This window comes from Camarhynchus parvulus, unplaced genomic scaffold, assembly GCF_901933205.1.
Source record: "Camarhynchus parvulus unplaced genomic scaffold, STF_HiC, whole genome shotgun sequence".
Taxonomy (NCBI): Eukaryota; Metazoa; Chordata; class Aves; order Passeriformes; family Thraupidae; genus Camarhynchus; species Camarhynchus parvulus.
The window spans coordinates 41,526-60,079 of NW_022148057.1; the positions used below are offsets into that span (position 1 = coordinate 41,526).

At 53.6% G+C, this 18,554-nt stretch overlaps 2 protein-coding genes across 2 annotated transcripts; one reads left to right on the forward strand and one right to left on the reverse strand.

Annotated features, from left to right (window-relative positions):
• The first annotated feature begins 3,854 nt into the window (after positions 1-3,854).
• On the forward strand, positions 3,855-9,281 carry LOC115915976 (myc-associated zinc finger protein-like). Its single transcript, XM_030969676.1, is given in 6 exon segments — positions 3,855-4,096; positions 4,099-4,187; positions 4,190-4,428; positions 6,410-6,473; positions 7,893-8,058; positions 9,142-9,281. Coding segments are annotated over 6 exon segments (843 nt in total). The 5' UTR covers positions 3,855-3,900; the 3' UTR covers positions 9,231-9,281.
• A 4,031-nt stretch (positions 9,282-13,312) lies between these two features.
• On the reverse strand, positions 13,313-15,960 carry INO80E (INO80 complex subunit E). The gene is made up of 4 exons (XM_030969678.1): positions 15,849-15,960; positions 14,628-14,698; positions 13,513-13,565; positions 13,313-13,419 (listed from the first exon to the last, which is right to left on the reverse strand). Exons 1-4 carry the CDS (start codon positions 15,930-15,932, stop codon positions 13,328-13,330), a joined length of 300 nt encoding a protein of 99 aa, XP_030825538.1. The 5' UTR covers positions 15,933-15,960; the 3' UTR covers positions 13,313-13,327.
• Positions 15,961-18,554: the final 2,594 nt, after the last annotated feature.

Below are 18,554 nucleotides of genomic sequence, written 5' to 3' on the forward strand. Positions count from 1 at the left end.
AGGGAATTTTGTGATCAAAACCCTTTTTGAGGGATCCCAGTGAGGATTTTTAGGAATGGGGTGAATTTTTGGTGATTTTTTGCTGAATTTTGGGTGAATTTTTGGGTGAATTTCGAGCGATTTTGGCGCCGTTGCGGGAGGGGCCGGGGGGCTCAAAATGGCGGCGGCTCCTGAGGGGAGGAAAAATGGCGGGAAAACGCCGGCAGTGGGCGTGGCCTGGCGTGACGGGGGCGGAGCCACAGGCAGGGCGTGTCCACATCACCGCGGGGGTGCCATGAATAATTAATTAATAACCAATTAATCAACAGGGCGTGGTTTATTGATGAGGGGGCGTGGCTTTGTTCCCACGGTCAACCAATCAGCGCGGTTGCCATGACAACGCTCTCCCAACATGGCGCCTCCGCCGCGCTGCCTCTTGATTGGTTCCCCCCCTCCTCATGGGCGTGTCCGGACCAATCAGCGCCCTCCTTTCCTGAGGGGCTCGGGGGGCGCGCGGCCGTCTCCATTTTGTGGCGCGCGGGAGCGGCGGCAGGGCGGGAAACCCGCGGTGGGCGTGGCTTCCCCTGAGGGGAAAAGGGGGCGTGGCCAACATCGCCCCGCCCAATCATCGCCCGCCGCGGGCGCGCCGCGTCCAATCAACGCCTGGCTGCCGGCCACGCCCCTCCCTCAGCCAAGCCCCGCCCACCTCTCCCCTCACGCCGCTCTCCCTCCCCCCCCTCCCTCAGAGCCCCCCGCCCCTCCCCCCACCCGATCCCCCCACCCCTCCCCCACCCCCCTCCCCCCCTCCTCCTCCTCCTCCTCCTCCTCCTCCCCGGCCGCGATTCGGTCGCGATTCGGTCGCGACTGTCGCGAGATGGACCCCGCGAACTGGAGCAGCTTCATCTTCCAGGTGGGGGGGAGGGGCGGCGCTGCTGGGGGGGTGGGGTGGGGGAGGGGGGTGGGGGAGGGGGGATGGGACTGGGAGCGCCGGAGGGGGGTGGGGCTGTTTTGGGGGGGGGGATGGGGGGAGGGAGGCTCGGACTGGGGGGACTGGGAGGGACTGGGAGGGGTGGGGGTGGCACTGGGGGGTGGGGACAGCGGGGTGGGGCTGGACTGGGAGCACTGGGAGGGATGAGGGTGCTGGTACTGGTGGCACTGGGAGGGATGAGGGTGCCGGTACTGGTGGCACTGGGAGCACTGGGGGTGATGGGGACACTGGTGTCGCTCTGTACTGGGAGCACTGGGAGGGATGAGGGTGCCGGTACTGGTGGCACTGGGAGCACTGGGGGTGATGTGGACACCAGTGTCGCTCTGTACTGGGAGCACTGGGAGGGATGAGGGTGCCGGTACTGGTGGCACTGGGAGCACTGGGGGTGATGTGGACACCAGTGTCGCTCTGTACTGGGAGCACTGGGAGGGATGAGGGTGCTGTTACTGGTGGCACTGGGAGCACTGGGAGGGATGGGGACACCGGTGTCACTCTATACTGGGAGCACTGGGAGCACTGGTGTCACTGGGGGTGATGGGGACACCAGCGTCGCTTTGTACTGGTGGCGCTGGTGGCACTGGGAGCTGTTACTGGGAGCACTGGGAGCACTGGTGTCACTGGGGGTGATGAGGACACCGGTGTCGTTCTATACTGGGAGCACTGGGAGCTGTTACTGGGAGCACTGGGAGGGATGAGGGTGCTGGTACTGGTGGCACTGGGAGCACTGGGGGTGATGGGGACACCAGTGTCGCTCTGTACTGGGAGCACTGGGAGGGATGAGGGTGCTGGTACTGGTGGCACTGGGAGCACTGGGAGGGATGTGGACACCAGCGTCGCTTTGTACTGGTGGCGCTGGCGGCACTGGGAGCTGTTACTGGGAGCATTGGGAGCTGTTACTGGGAGCACTGGGAGTGATGAGGGTGCTGTTACTGGGAGCACTGGGAGCACTGGTGTCACTGGGGGTGATGAGGACACCGGTGTCGTTCTATACTGGGAGCACTGGGAGCTGTTACTGGGAGCACTGGGAGGGATGGGGGTGCTGGTACTGGTGGCACTGGGAGCACTGGGGGTGATGGGGACACTGGTGTCGCTCTGTTACTGGGAGCACTGGGAGGGATGAGGGTGCCGGTACTGGTGGCACTGGGAGCACTGGGAGGGATGTGGACACCAGCGTCGCTTTGTACTGGTGGCACTGGGAGCTGTTACTGGGAGCACTGGGAGTGATGAGGGTGCTGTTACTGGGAGCACTGGGAGCACTGGGAGGGATGGGGACACCGGTGTCACTCTATACTGGGAGCACTGGGAGCACTGGTGTCACTGGGGGTGATGGGGACACCAGTGTCGCTCTGTACTGGGAGCACTGGAAGCTGTTACTGGGAGCACTGGGAGGGATGAGGGTGCCGGTACTGGGAGCACTGGGAGCACTGGGAGGGATGGGGACACCGGTGTCACTCTATACTGGGAGCACTGGGAGCACTGGTGTCACTGGGGGTGATGGGGACACCGGTGTCGCTCTGTACTGGGAGCACTGGGAGCTGTTACTGGGAGCACTGGGAGGGATGAGGGTGCCGGTACTGGGAGCACTGGGAGCACTGGTGTCGCTGGGGGTGATGGGGACGGCGGTGTCGCTCTGTACTGGGAGCACTGGGAGCACTGGGAACTGTTACTGGGAGCACTGGGAATGATGGGGACAGTGGTGTCACTCTGTACTGGGAGCACTGGTGTCACTGGGGGTGATGGGGTCGCTCTGTACTGGGAGCACTGGGAATCATTACTGGTGTTACTGGTGGCACTGGGGGTGATGGGGACACCGGTGTCACTCTGTACTGGGAGCACTGGGGGCTGTTACTGGTGGCACTGGTGGCACTGGTTTTACTGGTCCATACTGGTCCATACTGGTCCATACCGACCCACATTGGTCCATACTGGTTTTACTGGTCTATTACTGGTTTTACTGATCCATACCGACCCGTACGGATCCTTACTGGTCCAAACCAGTCCATACTGGTCCATACTGGTCCATACTGGTTTATACCACTCCATACTAGTCCAGACTGGTTTATACTGGTCAGTACCAGTTTGTATTGATCCATACCAGTCCAAACTGGTTTATACTGGTTCATACCGGTTCTAAACTGGCCCATACTGATCCACATTGGTCCAAACTGGTTTATACTGGTCCATACCAGTCCAAACTGGTTTATAGTTATCCATAGTGGTTTATACTGGTTCAAACTGGTCCATATTCAGCCATACTGGTCCATACTGGTCTACGCTGATTCTTACTGGTCTAAACTGGTCTATACTGGTTTTTAATGGTCCATACTTGTCCATACTGGTCCAAACTGGCTTACGCTGATCTAAACTGGTTTATACTCATCCAAACTGGTTTGTATTAGTCCATACTGGTTTATACTGGTCCATACCAACCCAAACCGGTTTATTCTGATCCAAACTGGTTTATACCGGTCCAAACTGGTTTATACTGTTCCGTTCTGGTCCATACCATTCCAAACCAGTTTATACTGGTCCATACCAGTCCAAACCGGTCCAAACCGGTCCAAACTGGTTTATACTGGTTCATACCGGTTTATACTGGTCCATACCAGTCCATACTGGTCCATACTGATCCAAACCAGTTTATGCTGGTCCATACCAGTCCATACCGGTCCAAACTGGTCCATACTGGTCCATACCGGTTTATGCTGGTCCATACCAGTCCATACTGGTCCATACTGGTCCAAACTGGTTTATACTGCTCCCTCTCTTTCCCCTCCCCCCCCTCAGGCCGCCGCCGCCCCTCCCCCTCCCCCCTCCCCCTCCCCCCTCCCCGTCGACCTCCTGCCCCTCCCCCCCCCCCCCCCGACCCTCCCCCCCCTCCCCCTCCCACCATCGACCCCTCCCCGCTCAAACCCGAACCCGCCCCCGCGGCGATGACGTCACCGGCAACGTCATCGCCGCCGCCGCCGCCGCCGGTGACGTCATCGTCGGCGTCGCCGCGGAAGGGCAAGGGCGCGCCGTACGTGTGCGGCCTGTGCGCCAAGGAGTTCAAGAACGGCTACAACCTGCGGCGCCACCAGGCCACGCACGGCGTCCCCGGCGGCGCCGCCAGCGCGCCCCCCGCCCCTCCCCCACCCTGCTGCCCCTCCCCCAAGAGCTCCTGGACGCCCCCCAAGGCGGCGACGAGGGCACGGCGGCGGGCGACAACGCCGCCACAACAAAGAGGGCGGCGGCGGGCGGGCGAGGAAGAGCCACGCGTGCGACACGTGCGGGAAGGCGTTCCGGGACGTGTACCACCTGAAGCGGCACCGGCTGTCGCACACGGACGAGAGGCCCTTCCAGTGCCCCGTGTGCCAGCAGCGCTTCAAGCGCAAGGACAGGATGGCCTCGCACGTCAGGTCCCACCAGGGACACGTGCACAAGCCCTACGCCTGCGGGCACTGCGGGAAGAGCTTCTCCAGGTGGGACGCGGCGGCGTTCGGGGGCGTCGTTGGGTCGTGGTGGGTCTTGGTCATGGTGGGGTTTGGGGTCATTGTTGGGTCATGGTGGTCATTGGGTCATGGTGGTCGTTGGGTCGTGGTGGTCACTGGGTCGTGGTGGTCGTTGGGTCGTGGTGGACGTTGGGTCATGGTGGTCGTTGGGTCATGGTGGTCATTGGGTCGTGGTGGTTGTTGGGTCGTGGTGGACGTTGGGTCATGGTGGTCGTTGGGTCGTGGTGGTCATTGGGTCGTGGTGGTTGTTGGGTCATGGTGGTCATTGGGTCATGGTGGGGTTTGGGTCATGGTGGACGTTGGGTCGTGGTGGTCGCTGGGTCGTGGTGGTCACTGGGTCGTGGTGGACGTTGGGTCGTGGTGATTGTTGGGTCATGGTGGTCATTGGGTCGTGGTGGGGTTTGGGTCGTGGTGGTCGTTGGGTCATGGTGGGGTTTGGGTCGTGGTGGTCATTGGGTCGTGGTGGGGTTTGGGTCGTGGTGGTCGTTGGGTCATGGTGGGGTTTGGGTCATGGTGGACGTTGGGTTGTGGTGGTCATTGGGTCGTGGTGGGGTTTGGGTCGTGGTGGTCATTGGGTCATGGTGGTCATTGGGTCGTGGTGGTCATTGGGTCGTGGTGGTCATTGGGTCATGGTGGTCGTTGGGTCATGGTGGTCATTGGGTCGTGGTGGGGGTTGGGTCGTGGTGGTCGTTGGGTCATGGTGGTCGTTGGGTCATGGTGATTGTTGGGTCGTGGTGGTCGTTGGGTCGTAGTGGTCGTTGGGTCATGGTGGAGTTTGGGGTCGTCATTGGGTTGTTGGTTCATGGTGGGTCTTGGGTCATCATTGTGTCGTGGTGGTCTTTGGGTCATGGTGGGGTTTGGGGTCATTGTTGGGTTGGGGTGGTCGTTGGGTCATGGTCATGGTGGTCATTGGGTCATGGTGGAGTTTGGGGTCATTGTTGAGTTGTGGTGGTCATCGGGTCATGGTGGGTCTTGGTCATGGTGGGGTTTGGGGTCATCGTTGGGTCATGGTGGTCGTTGGGTCATGGTGGTCATGGTGGAGTTTGGGATGATCGTTGGTTTGTTGGGTCATGGTCGTGGTGGGTCTTGGGGTCATGGTTGGGTTGGGGTGGTCATTGGGTCATGGTGGGGTTTGGGGTCATCATTGGGTTGTTGGGTCATGGTGGGTCTTGGTCATGGTGGGATGGGTGGGACTTGGTGGGTCATGGTCATGGTGGGTTTTGGTCATGGTGGAGTTTGGTTGTGGTGGGGTTTGGGGTCATCGTTGGGTCATGGTGGTCATTGGGTCATTGTCATCTTTGGGTCATGGTCATGGTGGTCGTTGGGTCATGGTGGGTCGTGGTAATGGGGGGGTCTTGGTGGAACTTGGGGTCATTGTTGGGTTGGTGGTGGCCATTGGGTCATGGTGGCCATTGGGTCATGGTGGGGTTTGGGGTCATCATTGGTCACGGTGGCCATTGGGGTCATTGGGGTCATGGTGGGACTTGGGGACATCGTCGTGGTCACTGGTGACACTGGTCAGTCGCTGGCCACACCATTGGTCACTGCTGGTCACTGGTGATACTGGTCAGTCGCTGGCCACACCGTTGGTCACCATTGGTCACTGCTGGTCACCATTGGTCACTGCTGGTCACCGTTGGTCAGTGCTGGTCACCATTGGTCACCACTGGTCACTGCTGACACTGGTCAGTTGCTGGCCACACCGTTGGTCACTGCTGGTCACCATTGGTCACCGCTGGTCACTGCTGGTCACTGGTGCCACTGTCAGTCACTGGCCACACTGTTGGTCACCATTGGTCACCATTGGTCACCGCTGGTCAGCGTTGGTCATTGGTGACACTGGTCAGTCACTGGCCACACCGTTGGTCACTGCTGGTCACCATTGGTCACCATTGGTCACCATTGGCTGGTCACCGCTGGTCACCATTGGTCACCGCTGGTCACTCCGCAGGCCGGACCACCTGAACAGCCACGTCCGGCAGGTTCACTCCACCGAGCGGCCGTTCAAGTGCCAGGTGAGGCCACGCCCACTGACCGCTGACCACACCTGCTGACCACACCCGCTGACCACACCCACCAACTGACCCCTTGACCACTCAGATGACCCCTGACCGACCCCTTGATCACCTGAGCCCTGAGTGACCCCTTGACCACCTGAGTGACCCCTTGACCACCTGAGTGACCCTTTGACCACTCAGATGACCCCTGACTGACCCCTTGACCACCCGAGTGACCCCTTGACCACCTGAGTGACCCCTTGACCACCTGAATGACCCCTTGACCCCTGACTGACCCCTTGACCACTCAAATGACCCGAGTGACCCCTTGACCCCTTGAGTGAGCCTTTGACCACTCCAATGACCCCTGAGTGACCCCTTGACCACCTAAGTGACCCCTTGATCACCTGAGTGACCATTAGTGACCCCTTGACCACCTGAGTGACCGCTTGACCCCTGACTGACCCCTTGACCCCTGACTGACCCCTTGACCACTCCAATGGCCCCTGAGTGACCCCTTGACCACCTGAGTGACCCCTTGATCACCTGACTGACCACTGAGGGACCCCTTGACCACCTGAATGACCCCTTGACCAATCAAATGACCCCTGAGTGACCCCTTGACCACTTGAGTGACCCTTTGACCACTCCAATGACTCCTGAGTGACCCCTTGACCCCTGAGTGACCCCTTGACCACGTGACTGACCCCTTGACTGCCCGACTGACCCCTTGATCACCTGAGTGACCCATTGACCACTCCAATGACCCCTGAGTGACCCCTTGACCACCAGAGTGACCCATTGATCACCTGAGTGACCATTAGTGACCCCTTGACCACCTGACTGACCCCTTGACCCCTGACCCCTTGACCACCTGACTGACCCCTTGACCCCTGACTGACCCCTTGACCACTCCAATGGCCCCTGAGTGACCCCTTGACCACCTGACTGACCCCTTGACCAGCTGAGTGACCCCTTGACCCCTGAATGACCCCTTGACCCCTGAGTGACCCCTTGACCACTTGAGTGACCCTTTGACCACTCCAATGGCCCCTGAGTGACCCCTTGATCACCTGAGTGACCCCTTGACCCCTGACTGACCCCTTGACCGCCCGACTGACCCCTTGACCACTCCAATGACCCCTGAGTGACCCCTTGATCACCTGAGTGACCCCTTGACCACGTGACTGACCCCTTGACTGCCCGACTGACCCCTTGATCACCTGAGTGACCCCTTGACCACTCCAATGGCCCCTGAGTGACCCCTTGACCACCAGAGTGACCCATTGACCACTCCAATGACCCCTGACTTACCCGTTGCCCACCCAAGTAACCCCTTGACCCCCGGCTGACCCCTTGCCCACCTGACTGACCCTTTGACCCCCTGGCTGACCCCCGGCTGACCCCCGGCTGACCCCTGACCCCCCCCGCGCGCAGACGTGCGAGGCGGCGTTCGCCACGCGTGACCGGCTGCGCGCGCACGCCGTGCGCCACGAGGACAAGGTGCCGTGCCACGTGTGCGGCAAGCTGCTGAGCGCCGCCTACGTCAGCGACCACCTGCGCGTGCACGGCCCGGCCCCCCGCGCCCAGGCCACGCCCAGAGGTGGGCACGGCGGGGGGAGCGGGGGGGCGTGGGCGGCGGTCGGTGGGTGTGGTCACAGGGGTCAGTGGGTGTGGTCACAGGGTCAGTGGGTGTGGTCACAGGGGTCAGTGGTCACTAAGGGAGGGGGAAATTGGGGGTTTGTGGTCACAAGGGGGCGGTAAAGAGAGAGGGGGGCGTGGCTTAAATGGGTGTGGTCAGTGGGCGTGGTCAGTGGTCAGTGGGTGTGGTCAGTGGTCACTCAGGGAGGGGTCAGTGGTCGGGGGGGGAGAAAGGGTTTGTGGTCACAAGGGGGCGGTAAAGAGCCGGGGGGCGTGGCCTAAGTGGGTGTGGTCAGTGGGTGTGGCCACAGAGGTCAATGGTCAGTGGTCACAAAGGTCAATGGTCAGTGGGTGTGGAGGAGGGGGAAATTGGGGGTTTGTGGTCACAAGGGGGTGGTAAAGAGAGGGGGGCGTGGCTAAAGAGGGTGTGGTCAGTGGGAATGGCCAGTGGTAAGTGGGTGTGGTCAGTGGTCAGTGGGTGTGGTCATAGAGGTCAGTGGTCAGTAAGGGAGGGGGAAATTGGGGCTTTGTGGTCACAAGGGGGTGATAAAGAGGCGGGGGGGCGTGGCTTAAATGGGTGTGGTCAGTGGGCGTGGTCGGGGGAGGGGGCTCAATGGTCAGTGGTCACTCAGGGAGGGGTCAGTGGTCAGTGGGGGGAGAAAGGGTTTGTGGCCAGTAGGGGGCGCTGAAGTGCATGGGGGGGTGGGAGGGGCTTAAATGGGGTGTGGTCAGTGGGCGTGGCCAGCGACCAGTGGGTGTCAGTGGGTGTGGCCACAGAGGTCATTGGTCAGTAAGGGAGGGGGAAATTGGGGCTTTGTGGTCACAAGGGGGCGGTAAAGAGCCACAGGGGGCGTGGCCTAAATGGGCGTGGTCAGTGGACAGGTGTGGCCTGAAAGCGAGGGGGAGGGGCTAAAAGAGTTGGGGAGGGGCTAAAAGGGGGCTTTAAGGGAGGGGGAGGGGCTAAAGGAGTGGGGGAGGGGCACTCCTTGACCCCACCCCCCTTTTTTTTGTTTGTTTTCTCTCCCTTCCCCCTCCCCCTCCACAGGTTCCGGCTGCCCCGCCCCCTCCCCAAGCCCCGCCCCCGCCCCTCCCCCACCCATGGACGGGACCCCCGGGGGCAGCCAGGGCTGGTGAGGGGGGGAGGGGCCAAACAAACCCCGCCCCCACCCCTCAAGCTCCGCCCATTTCCCCCCTTCAAGCCCCGCCCCCAAACGGGGGGAGGGGGAGGGGCAGGGCGGGGCCGACCAATAAAAAAACTGGGTGAAAAAAAGAGACTCCGCCCACTTTTTATGGGGGAGGGCTGGGATTGGATGGGGAGGGAGGGGGCGGGGTTAGGCGGTGATGACATCATGGCCACGCCCACATGGGCATTTGGTCCAAAATTGGGAATTTTAGGGCCAAAATTTTAATTTTTGACAACAAATTGAAAAATTTTGAGCCGAAATTCAGAATTTTTCACCATAAATGGACTTTTTTCCCCAAAATTTAAAATTTTCAACCCAAATCTGACATTTTGGACCAGAAATTGAGAATTTTTTATTCCCCAAAATTTTGGAATTTTGACCCAAAATTGACGGGGTTTTGCCCAAAATTCCAATTTCTGAGTCCAAATTGAAAGATTTTTACCTAAAATTCAGAATTTTTCACCTAAAAATGAATTTTTTACCCCAAATTTTTAATTTTTAAACCAAAATTGGTATTCGGGACCAAAAATTGAGATTTTTTCCCCAAATTCAGGGAATTTTGGCCTAAAATTGAGATTTTTTTAACCCAAAATTGAGATTTTTTTTTGCCCTAAAATTGACATTTTTAAAATTCAAAATTGCAATTTTTAAACTAAAATTGAGAATTTTCCCCCCCCCAAAATTTGGAATTTTTACCACCAAAATTCAGGTTTTTAAAATAAAATTGATATTTTTCCCAAAATTAACATTTTTGATGCAAAATTTAATTTTTTTCCACCCAGAATTGAAACTTTTTTGTGCCAGATTGGGAAATTCGGACCCCAAATTGAGAAATTTTGACTCAAAATTGTGAATTTTGTCTCCAAAATTGAGATATTTTCTTGAAACCAAAATTCTTTACCTAAAATTGATAAATTTGCCCAAAATTTTTTTTCCTAAAATTAATTTTTTTGCTTTTAAATTGGGAATTTTTACCCAAAATCTTTAATTTTCCAACCTAAATTCAAGAAGTTTCTTAAAAAAATCCAAAATTTTTCCCTCAAAATTGACATTTTTTCCCAAAAATTCACATTTTTTCCCCCAAAATCACAAATTTTCCATAAAATCCTTCAAATTTTCAAAAACCTTTTTATTTCCTGCCTAAAATCCATTCTTCCCTTTAAAATCTCATTTTCCCCCCAAAATTCCATCTTATTCAAAAAAACTTGAATTTTTTTCCCAAAATCCCATTTTTTCCTCCCAAAATTCCATTTTAAAAAATTGATTTTTTTTCTCCAAAAATTTTCAATTTTTTCCCCCCCAAAAAATTTGGGATTTTTTTTCCCCCAAATTTCCTTTTTTCTTCCCAAAATTCCATTCCCCCCCCCCCAAAAATTCAATGTTTTTTCTTCTAAAATTCAATTTCTTCTCCCCAAAAAAATTCAGATTTGCCCAAAATTGAATTCTTTCCCCCATTTTTAAAATCCTGGAATTTTTACATCCCAAATTCCGTCAAAATTTGGATTTTTTTCCTCAATTTTTTTGTCTTTTTTTTTTTCCTCCCAAAATTTCCAAATTTTCCCCCAAAATCTTTCGGTGTTTCCGCCTCCAGCTGTGGTCACTCACTGGTCACTCAGTGGTCACTCGGTGGTCACTCAGTGGTCACTCAGTGGTCACTCAGTGGTCACTCCCTGGCCAGTGGTCACTCAGTGGTCACTCCAGGAGGTCGATCAATGATGGTCACTCAGCGAGACTGATGGTCACTCAGTGGTCACTCAGTGGTCAGTTGGTCACTTCAGGAGGTCAATGACCACTTCAGCGAGGTCGATGGTCACTCTGTGGTCATTCACTGGTCACTCAGGCAGGTTGATGGTCACTCCAAGAGCTCAATGACCACTGGTCACTCAGTGGTCACTCAGATTAATGAGCAGCTCAAGGGGGTCGATACTCACTCCATGGTCAGCGGTCACTCAATGGTCACTCGATGGTCATTCAGTGGCGAGTGGTCACTCAGCGGTCACTTGATGGTAACTCGGGCAGGTCGATGGTCACTCAGGGATCACTGGTCACTCAGTGGTCACTCAGTGGTCACTCAGCGGTCACTTGATGGTAACTCGGGCAGGTCGATGGTCACTCAGGGATCACTGGTCACTCAGTGGTCACTCAGTGGTCACTCAGCGGTCACTCGGGCAGGTCGATGGTCACTCAGCGGTCACTCAGCGGTCACTCAGCGGTCACTCAGCGGTCACTCATGGGTCACTCGGGCAGGTCGATGGTCACTCAGCGGTCACTCAGTGGTCACTCAGCGGTCACTCAGCGGTCACTCAGCGGTCACTCAGCGGTCACTCAGCGGTCACTCGGGCAGCTCGATGGTCACTCAGCGGTCACTCAGCGGTCACTCAGCGGTCACTCGGGCAGGTCGATGGTCACTCAGCGGTCACTCAGCGGTCACTCAGCGGTCACTCAGCGGTCACTCACGGGCAGGTCGATGTACCAGCGTCACTGGGCGGTCACCGTTCACTCAGGGTCACCAGCGGGGATCGCTCCCGTTACCAGCGGCCATGCTCAGGAGCCTGGCAGTGTGGCACGGGGCCGGGGGCGGGGCCAGCGCCGGCGGGGGGAGGGGCGAGCCAGGGCCACGCCCCCCGGACAGCCCCGCCCCTCCCCCGCCTGTGGGGAAGGGGAGGGGGGAGGGGGGAGGCTGGGGGAGGAGAGAGGGGGGAGGGGTCAGTGAGGAGGCACGCTGTGACCCCTGCGCCCTGACCCCTGGGTGACCCCACGTGAAGGTACCACTGACCCAATGACCCCTGGGTGACCCCACAGTGACCACAGAGTGACCACTGACCCAATGACCCCTGGGTGGCCCCTCCCCCAAATGCCTCCTGACTGACCCCACCCCCTTTAGCCCCTCCCACTTTCAGTGACTCCTCCCCCTTTTCCCCCCACTGACCCCTCCATTTGCCCCTCCCCCTTTCAGTGGCCCCCTCCCCCTTGGCCCCTCCCCCAAATGGCCCCTCCCCTTTCCAATGACCCTTTAGCCCCTCCCCCAATGACTCCTCCCCCTTTAGCCCCTCCCCCTTTACAAATACCCAATAACTCCTCCTCCCTTTAGCCCCTCCCCCTTTGCTTTTGGGCAATGACTCCTCCCCCTTTAGCCCCGCCCCCAACGACCCCTCCCTCTTTAGCCCCACCCCTTTGCCATCCCAATGACTCCTCCCCATTTTAGCCCCACCCCTTTTGGCCCCGCCCCCTTTACCTGCGCCCCCGGGTCCCTTTGCTGCGCCGGGCGGGGGAGGGGCGTGGCCTGGCCCCGCCCTGCGGGGGGAGGGGCGGGAACTGCGCCGGGAAGGGGCTGTAGGGCGGCGACGCCATCTTGGAGGGAGGGGCAATGGTTAGACCACGCCCACTTTGCAAAAAAGGGGCGGGGCTTAAAAGGGGAGGGGTTTGGGGTGGGGGAGGGAGCACTCACCATGGGGGGGAGGGCGGCGCGTCGGGGGGGAGGGAGGCGCAGCGCCCACTTTTGGGGAGGGCATCTTGATTTCTACCTCAATGGCGGCGGCCATCTTGGATTTTGAGCTCCATGATGGCGGCCATCTTGACTTTTGACTCCCGTTATGGCGGCCATCTTGAATTTCTACCTCCATGGTGGAAGCCATCTTGGATTTTGACCTCCACGATGGCGGCCATCTTGAATCCTACACAAACAGCTGCTCCACCCACTTAAGTGTGTGGCCACGCCCACTTCCAGTGGCGGCCATCTTGGATTCCCCATTTTCCCTATGGAGGTGACCACACTGAAGCCACGCCCACTTCCGGCAGCCATTTTGAACCCATTCCCACCAGTGCGACCGCCATTTTGAAGCTGCGTGCACTTTAAGCCACGCCCACAAAAGTGATTGGCCATTCCAAGCCCCACCCACTCCTGGCAGCCATCTTGAACCCACACCCCCTTCAAGACCCGCCATTTTGAAACCTCACCCAACCCTCGGGCGGCCATTTTGAAACCACGCCCTCTTTGGCCGCCATCTCAAAGCCACGCCCACCTCCTGGCGGCCATCTTGGCTTCATTTAACCCTTCCCTGACCTCTTGGCGGGCGTTGGCTCCGCCCCCTTGGGGCCGTCGCCGTCGCTGTTGTCGGACGACGCCGTCGCCTCCGAGTCTGGGCAGGGGGAGGAGCCAATCAGAGGGGTGGGGGAGGGGCAGGGCCACGCCCAGGATTAACCTTTGGCCCCGCCCCCTTTCCCCGGGGTACCTGAGGAATCATCGTCGACGTTTTCGTACTGGAGGAGCCGGTCCAGGAGGAAACTGAGGCGAAAAAGAGGAAAAAAATGGTGAAATTTAAATGAAAAATAAAAAGGGAAATATTTAAAAAAAAAATTTAAAAAAAATCAAAAAAAAATTGGGAAATTTGAAGAAAGAAATAAAGAACTAGAAATGAAAATGAAATAAAAGCAAAAAATAAGCAGTTGGGAAATTCGATGGAAAAGAATAGAAGTTAAAATGAAAATTTAAAAGATTGAGAAAATGGAAGGAAAAATGAAAATAAAAATTTTAAATTAAAAAATTAGGAAATTTGAAGGAAAAGTAAAAATGAAAATCTAACAGAAAATATGAGAAGAAATTAAAAAAAAATTAGAAATTTGAATTTAAAAAATTGTAAATGAAAGTAAAAAAAAAAATTTAGAAATTTAAAGGAAAATAAAAAAAAGATAAGTGTGGGGAAAAATCAATATTAAAAACCAGGAATTTTTGCAGGAAAACAAAAAAATAAAAATTAAAAAAATTTGGACTTTTTGGAAAAAAAATAAAAATTAGAATTAAAAAAATTCTTGTGGTTTTGGGGGAAAAACTAAAAATTAAAGAATAAATTGGGAAAAAATTCCCCCCAAAAAATAAATATAAAAAAATTAAAATTGGGAATTAAGAGGAAAAACATTTTCTTTTTTTCAATTAAAATTTTTGGGTAAAAATATAAAAATAAGAATTGGGAATTTTAGGAAAAAAGCAAACATAGAAATAAAAATAAACATTGGGAATTTTGGGGGGGAAAAAAGGGAATTTTAGGAACAAAAATTTGGAATTTTGGAGGAAAAAAAATTGGGAATTTTGGCCAAAAAAATAGAAAAATAAAAATAACAATTGAGAATTTGTGGGGAAAAAAATGGGAATTTTGACAAAAAAATACAACAATAAAAATAACAATTGAGAATTTGTGGGGGAAAAAAATTGGGAATTTTGGGGAAAAAAACCAAAAAAAGAAAAAAAAAATTGGGAATTTTGGGGAAAAAAACCCAAAAAATTCAAATAAAATTGAAAAGTAAAAAAGAAAAATGGGATTTTTGGGGTGAATTTGGGGGATTTTGGTACCTTTTATCCCGCGAGACTTTCAGCAGTTTGCGCTGGGCTCTCCTCAGCTCCTCCTGGAAACATTCCTGCTCCTGGAAAATTTGTCTTTTTTAAACCCCCTAAAATTCATTTTATTTCCCCCTAAAATTTGGCCTTTTCTTCCCTCCTCCAAATTCACATTGTCTCCCCGAACTTTGACTTTTGTTATTAACAAAAATCACATTTTTCCTTCCAAAATTTGTCTTTTTTCTCCTCAAAACGTCACAATTTTCTTTAAAAATTTGATTTGTTTTCCTTCAAAAAATTTGATTTTTTCCCCGCCCTAAATTCGATGTTTTCCCCTTCAAAATTCACATTTTCCCCCCAAAATTTGGAACTTTTTTCCCTCAAAATTCAACATTTTTCTCCCCAAAATTTGGCAATTTTCGCCCGTATAATTTGGGGGTTTAGAATCCTTACATTTCAGCTCCCCCCCAAAAAAAAATTTGGCTTTTTTAACTCTGAAAATTCAACATTTCCCTCCCAAATTTGGCCTTTTTTCCCCATAAAATTCAGCTTTTCCCCCATAAAATTTGGGATTTTTAACACTTAAATTTCACCTTTCCTCTCCCCTAAAACTTTGGGGTTTTAACTCCCAAAATTCACCTTTTCCCCCCCAAAATTCATGGTTTTTTATACTTAAATTTCACTTTTTACCTGCCCTAAAATCTGGTTCTTTTAATCCTTAAAATTCACCTTTTCCCCCAAAATTTGGCTTTTTTCTCCATAAAAATTGGAGGCTTTAATCCAAAATTTCACCTTTTTCATCCTAAAATTTGCCATTTCTCAGCCCCCAAATTCACCTTTTTCTCCCCAAATTGGGCTTTTTCCCCCTAAATCGAATAATCCCCCCCAAATATTCATTTCTCCGTCAAAAATTCACATTTTCTACCTCAAAATTTCCATTTTCCCCTTTAAAATTTCCCATTTCCCCCAAAATTCCCTTTTTCCCCTCAAACCCCCAATTTTCACCCCAAACCCACAATTTTCCCCCCAAACCCCAACTTTCCCCTCACATTTCCAATTTCACGCCCAAATTTTCCATTTTTCCCCTCAAACTTTTAATTTTTCCCCTCATATTTTTAATTTTTCCCTCAAATTTCCCCATTTACCCCTCCCCCGGCCTCCCCTCACGCTAAGCCCCGCCCACTTCGCTTCCCGCCCTTTTAGGCCACGCCCTTCACGTCAGGCCCCGCCCCTCACGTAGAGCAGCAGCTTCAGGCGCCGTTTCAGGGCCCGGCAGCGCCGTTTGTAGCCGCCGACATCGCCCTCGCTCGCCCCGTTCATGGCGGACAAGCCCCGCCCTTCCCCTCGCTCCTCATTGGTTGCCAGCTCCCCGCGCCGCTGCCTCATTGGTTGGCGATGCAAAAATCCCTCCTGCTGCTTCCGGGTTCTTCCCGGAACGCTATTGGGTGGGAGGGGTAAGTCCCGCCTCTTCGTGATGCTGATTGGTTAAACTTTTAAAATCTGAAAATCTCATTCGAAGGTGCTGCTGTCACTCATTTCCCAGCTAATTCCCGTCTCGGCTTCACCGCTATTGGCTCAGCGGCTTTGTCCCACCTTCAGCCGCTTCCTATTGGCAGTTGTGGCTCCAAGCCGCCTTCTGATTGGTTGAAAGGGCTGCCGCTCACTCCCGCACGTTTTCCCGCTTACCTCTTGCTCCTATTGGCCAGCGCTTCTCAGCGCTCCTTCCGATTGGCTCCAACCGCTGTCGCTCACTTACATCCGGCCTTTCCATCACCGCTATTCGTTGATTTTACTTCCGGGTTTATAGCGCCTTGTCCTGATTGGCTCCGTTCTTTAAGCCCCGCCCCGCTGTCTTTTATCTCAATCCTCATTGGATGCCGCCCTGAAGGCTGAAAAATGGCGGCGGCGGCGGCGCCGAGCGGCAGCGAACGGTACCGGGAGGGGGAGGGGAGGCACCGGAGACCCCCCGGGGCCACGCCCTGAGCTGGCCACGCCCCCAGGGCGACCACGCCCTGCTTGACCACGCCCCTTTTTATCCACAGGGCGCCGGTTTGGGGCGAGGCCGAGAGCGCATGCGCGGAGCTGGAAGGGGGCGTGGCTTGCGGGGACCACGCCTTGTGCTTGGCGCCCCCTGGCGGAGAGAGGGAAGGGCGGGAAAATGGGGGAAAAGGCGGGAAAAAGGAGGGAAAAGGCGGGAAAAGTGGGAGTGAGGAAGAAGAGGAGGAAGAGGAGGAAGAGGAGAGGGAAATTGGGGTGAAAAAGGGGGAAAATGGGGAAAAAAGGGAGGAAAATGAGGTGAAAATGAGAGAAGTGGAGGGGGAGGAAGAGGAGAGGAAGGAAAATGGGGAAAAGTTGGGAAAATTTGGGGAAAATTTGGGGGGAAAGGGGGAAATTGGGAGTGAGGAGGAAGGGGAGGAAGAGGAGGAGAAAATTGGGGGGGAAAATGGGGAAAATGGGGAGGAAATGAGGAAAATGGAGAGGGAGGAAGAGGAGGGGAAAATTGGGGGAAAAATGGGGAAAATGGGGAGGAAATGAGGAAAATGGAGAGGGAGGAAGAGGAGGAGGAGGAGGAAGGGGAAAGGAGGAAAATCGGGGTGGGAAATGAGGAAAAATCGAAAAAATTGGGGGAAAATGGGGCGAAAAAAGGGGGAAATGGAGAGCGAGGAGGAGGAAGTGGAGGAGGAAGAGGAGAGGAAGAAAATTGGGGTGAAAAAAGGAAGAAATGAGAAAAAAACAGAAAAATTGGGGGAAAATGAGGAAAAAATTGGGGGAAAAAAAGGGAAAAAAGGAGGAAAATTGAGAGCGAGGAGGAGGAGGAGGAGGAGGATGAAGATGAGGAAGAGGAGAGGAAGAAAATTGGGGTGAAAAGGGGGAAAATTGGGGAAAAATCGGGGAAAAACGAGGAAAAAATGGGAAAAATTGGGGCAAAAAGGAGGAAAATTGAGAGTGAGGAAGAGGAAGATGAGGATGATGAAGAGGAGGAAGAGGAGAGGAAGAAAATTGGGGTGAAAAAGGGAAAAATGGGGAAAAAATCCAAAATATCTGGGAAAAAAATGGGGAAAAATTGGGGGAAAAGGAGGAAAATGGAGAGTGAGGAAGAGGAGGAGGAGGATGAGGAAGAGGAGGAAGATCCAGGTGGGAAAAATGGGAAAAAACCCCAGAAAATGACACAAAAATGGGCCAAAAAAGGGAAAATGGAGAGGGAGGAAGAGGAGGATGAAGATGAGGAGGAAGAGGAGGATGAGGATGAGGAAGGGGAAGATGAGGAAGAGGAAGATTCAGACCAGAAAAAAAAGGGAAAAAATGGGAAAAAATGGGGAAAAATTGTGAAAAAACCCCAAAAACGGCAAAAAACGGGGCCAAAAAAGGGAAAATGGAGAGTGAGGAAGAGGAGGATGAGGATGAGGAGGAAGATGAAGAGGAAGATGAGGAAGAGGAAGATTCAGACCAGAAAAATGGGAGAAAAACAGGAAAGAATGGGAAAAAATTGGGAAAAAACGTGAAAAAACCCCAAAAAATGGCAAAAAAAGGGAAAATGGAGAGTGAGGAAGAGGAGGATGAAGATGAGGAGGAAGAGGAGGAGGAAGATGAGGAAGAGGAAGATTCAGACCAGAAAAATGGGAGAAAAACGGGAAAAAATGGGAAAAAATTGGGAAAAAACGTGAAAAACCCCAAAAAAATGGCAAAAAAAGGGAAAATGGAGAGTGAGGAAGAGGAGGATGAAGATGAAGAGGAAGAGGAGGAGGAAGATGAGGAAGAGGAAGATTCAGACCAAAAAAAATGGGAGAAAACGGAAAAATGGGAAAAAATTGGGAAAAAACGTGAAAAAAACCCAAAAAAATGGCAAAAAAAGGGAAAATGGCGAGTGAGGAAGAGGAGGATGAGGATGAGGAGGAAGATGAAGAGGAAGATGAGGAAGAGGAAGATTCAGACCAGAAAAAA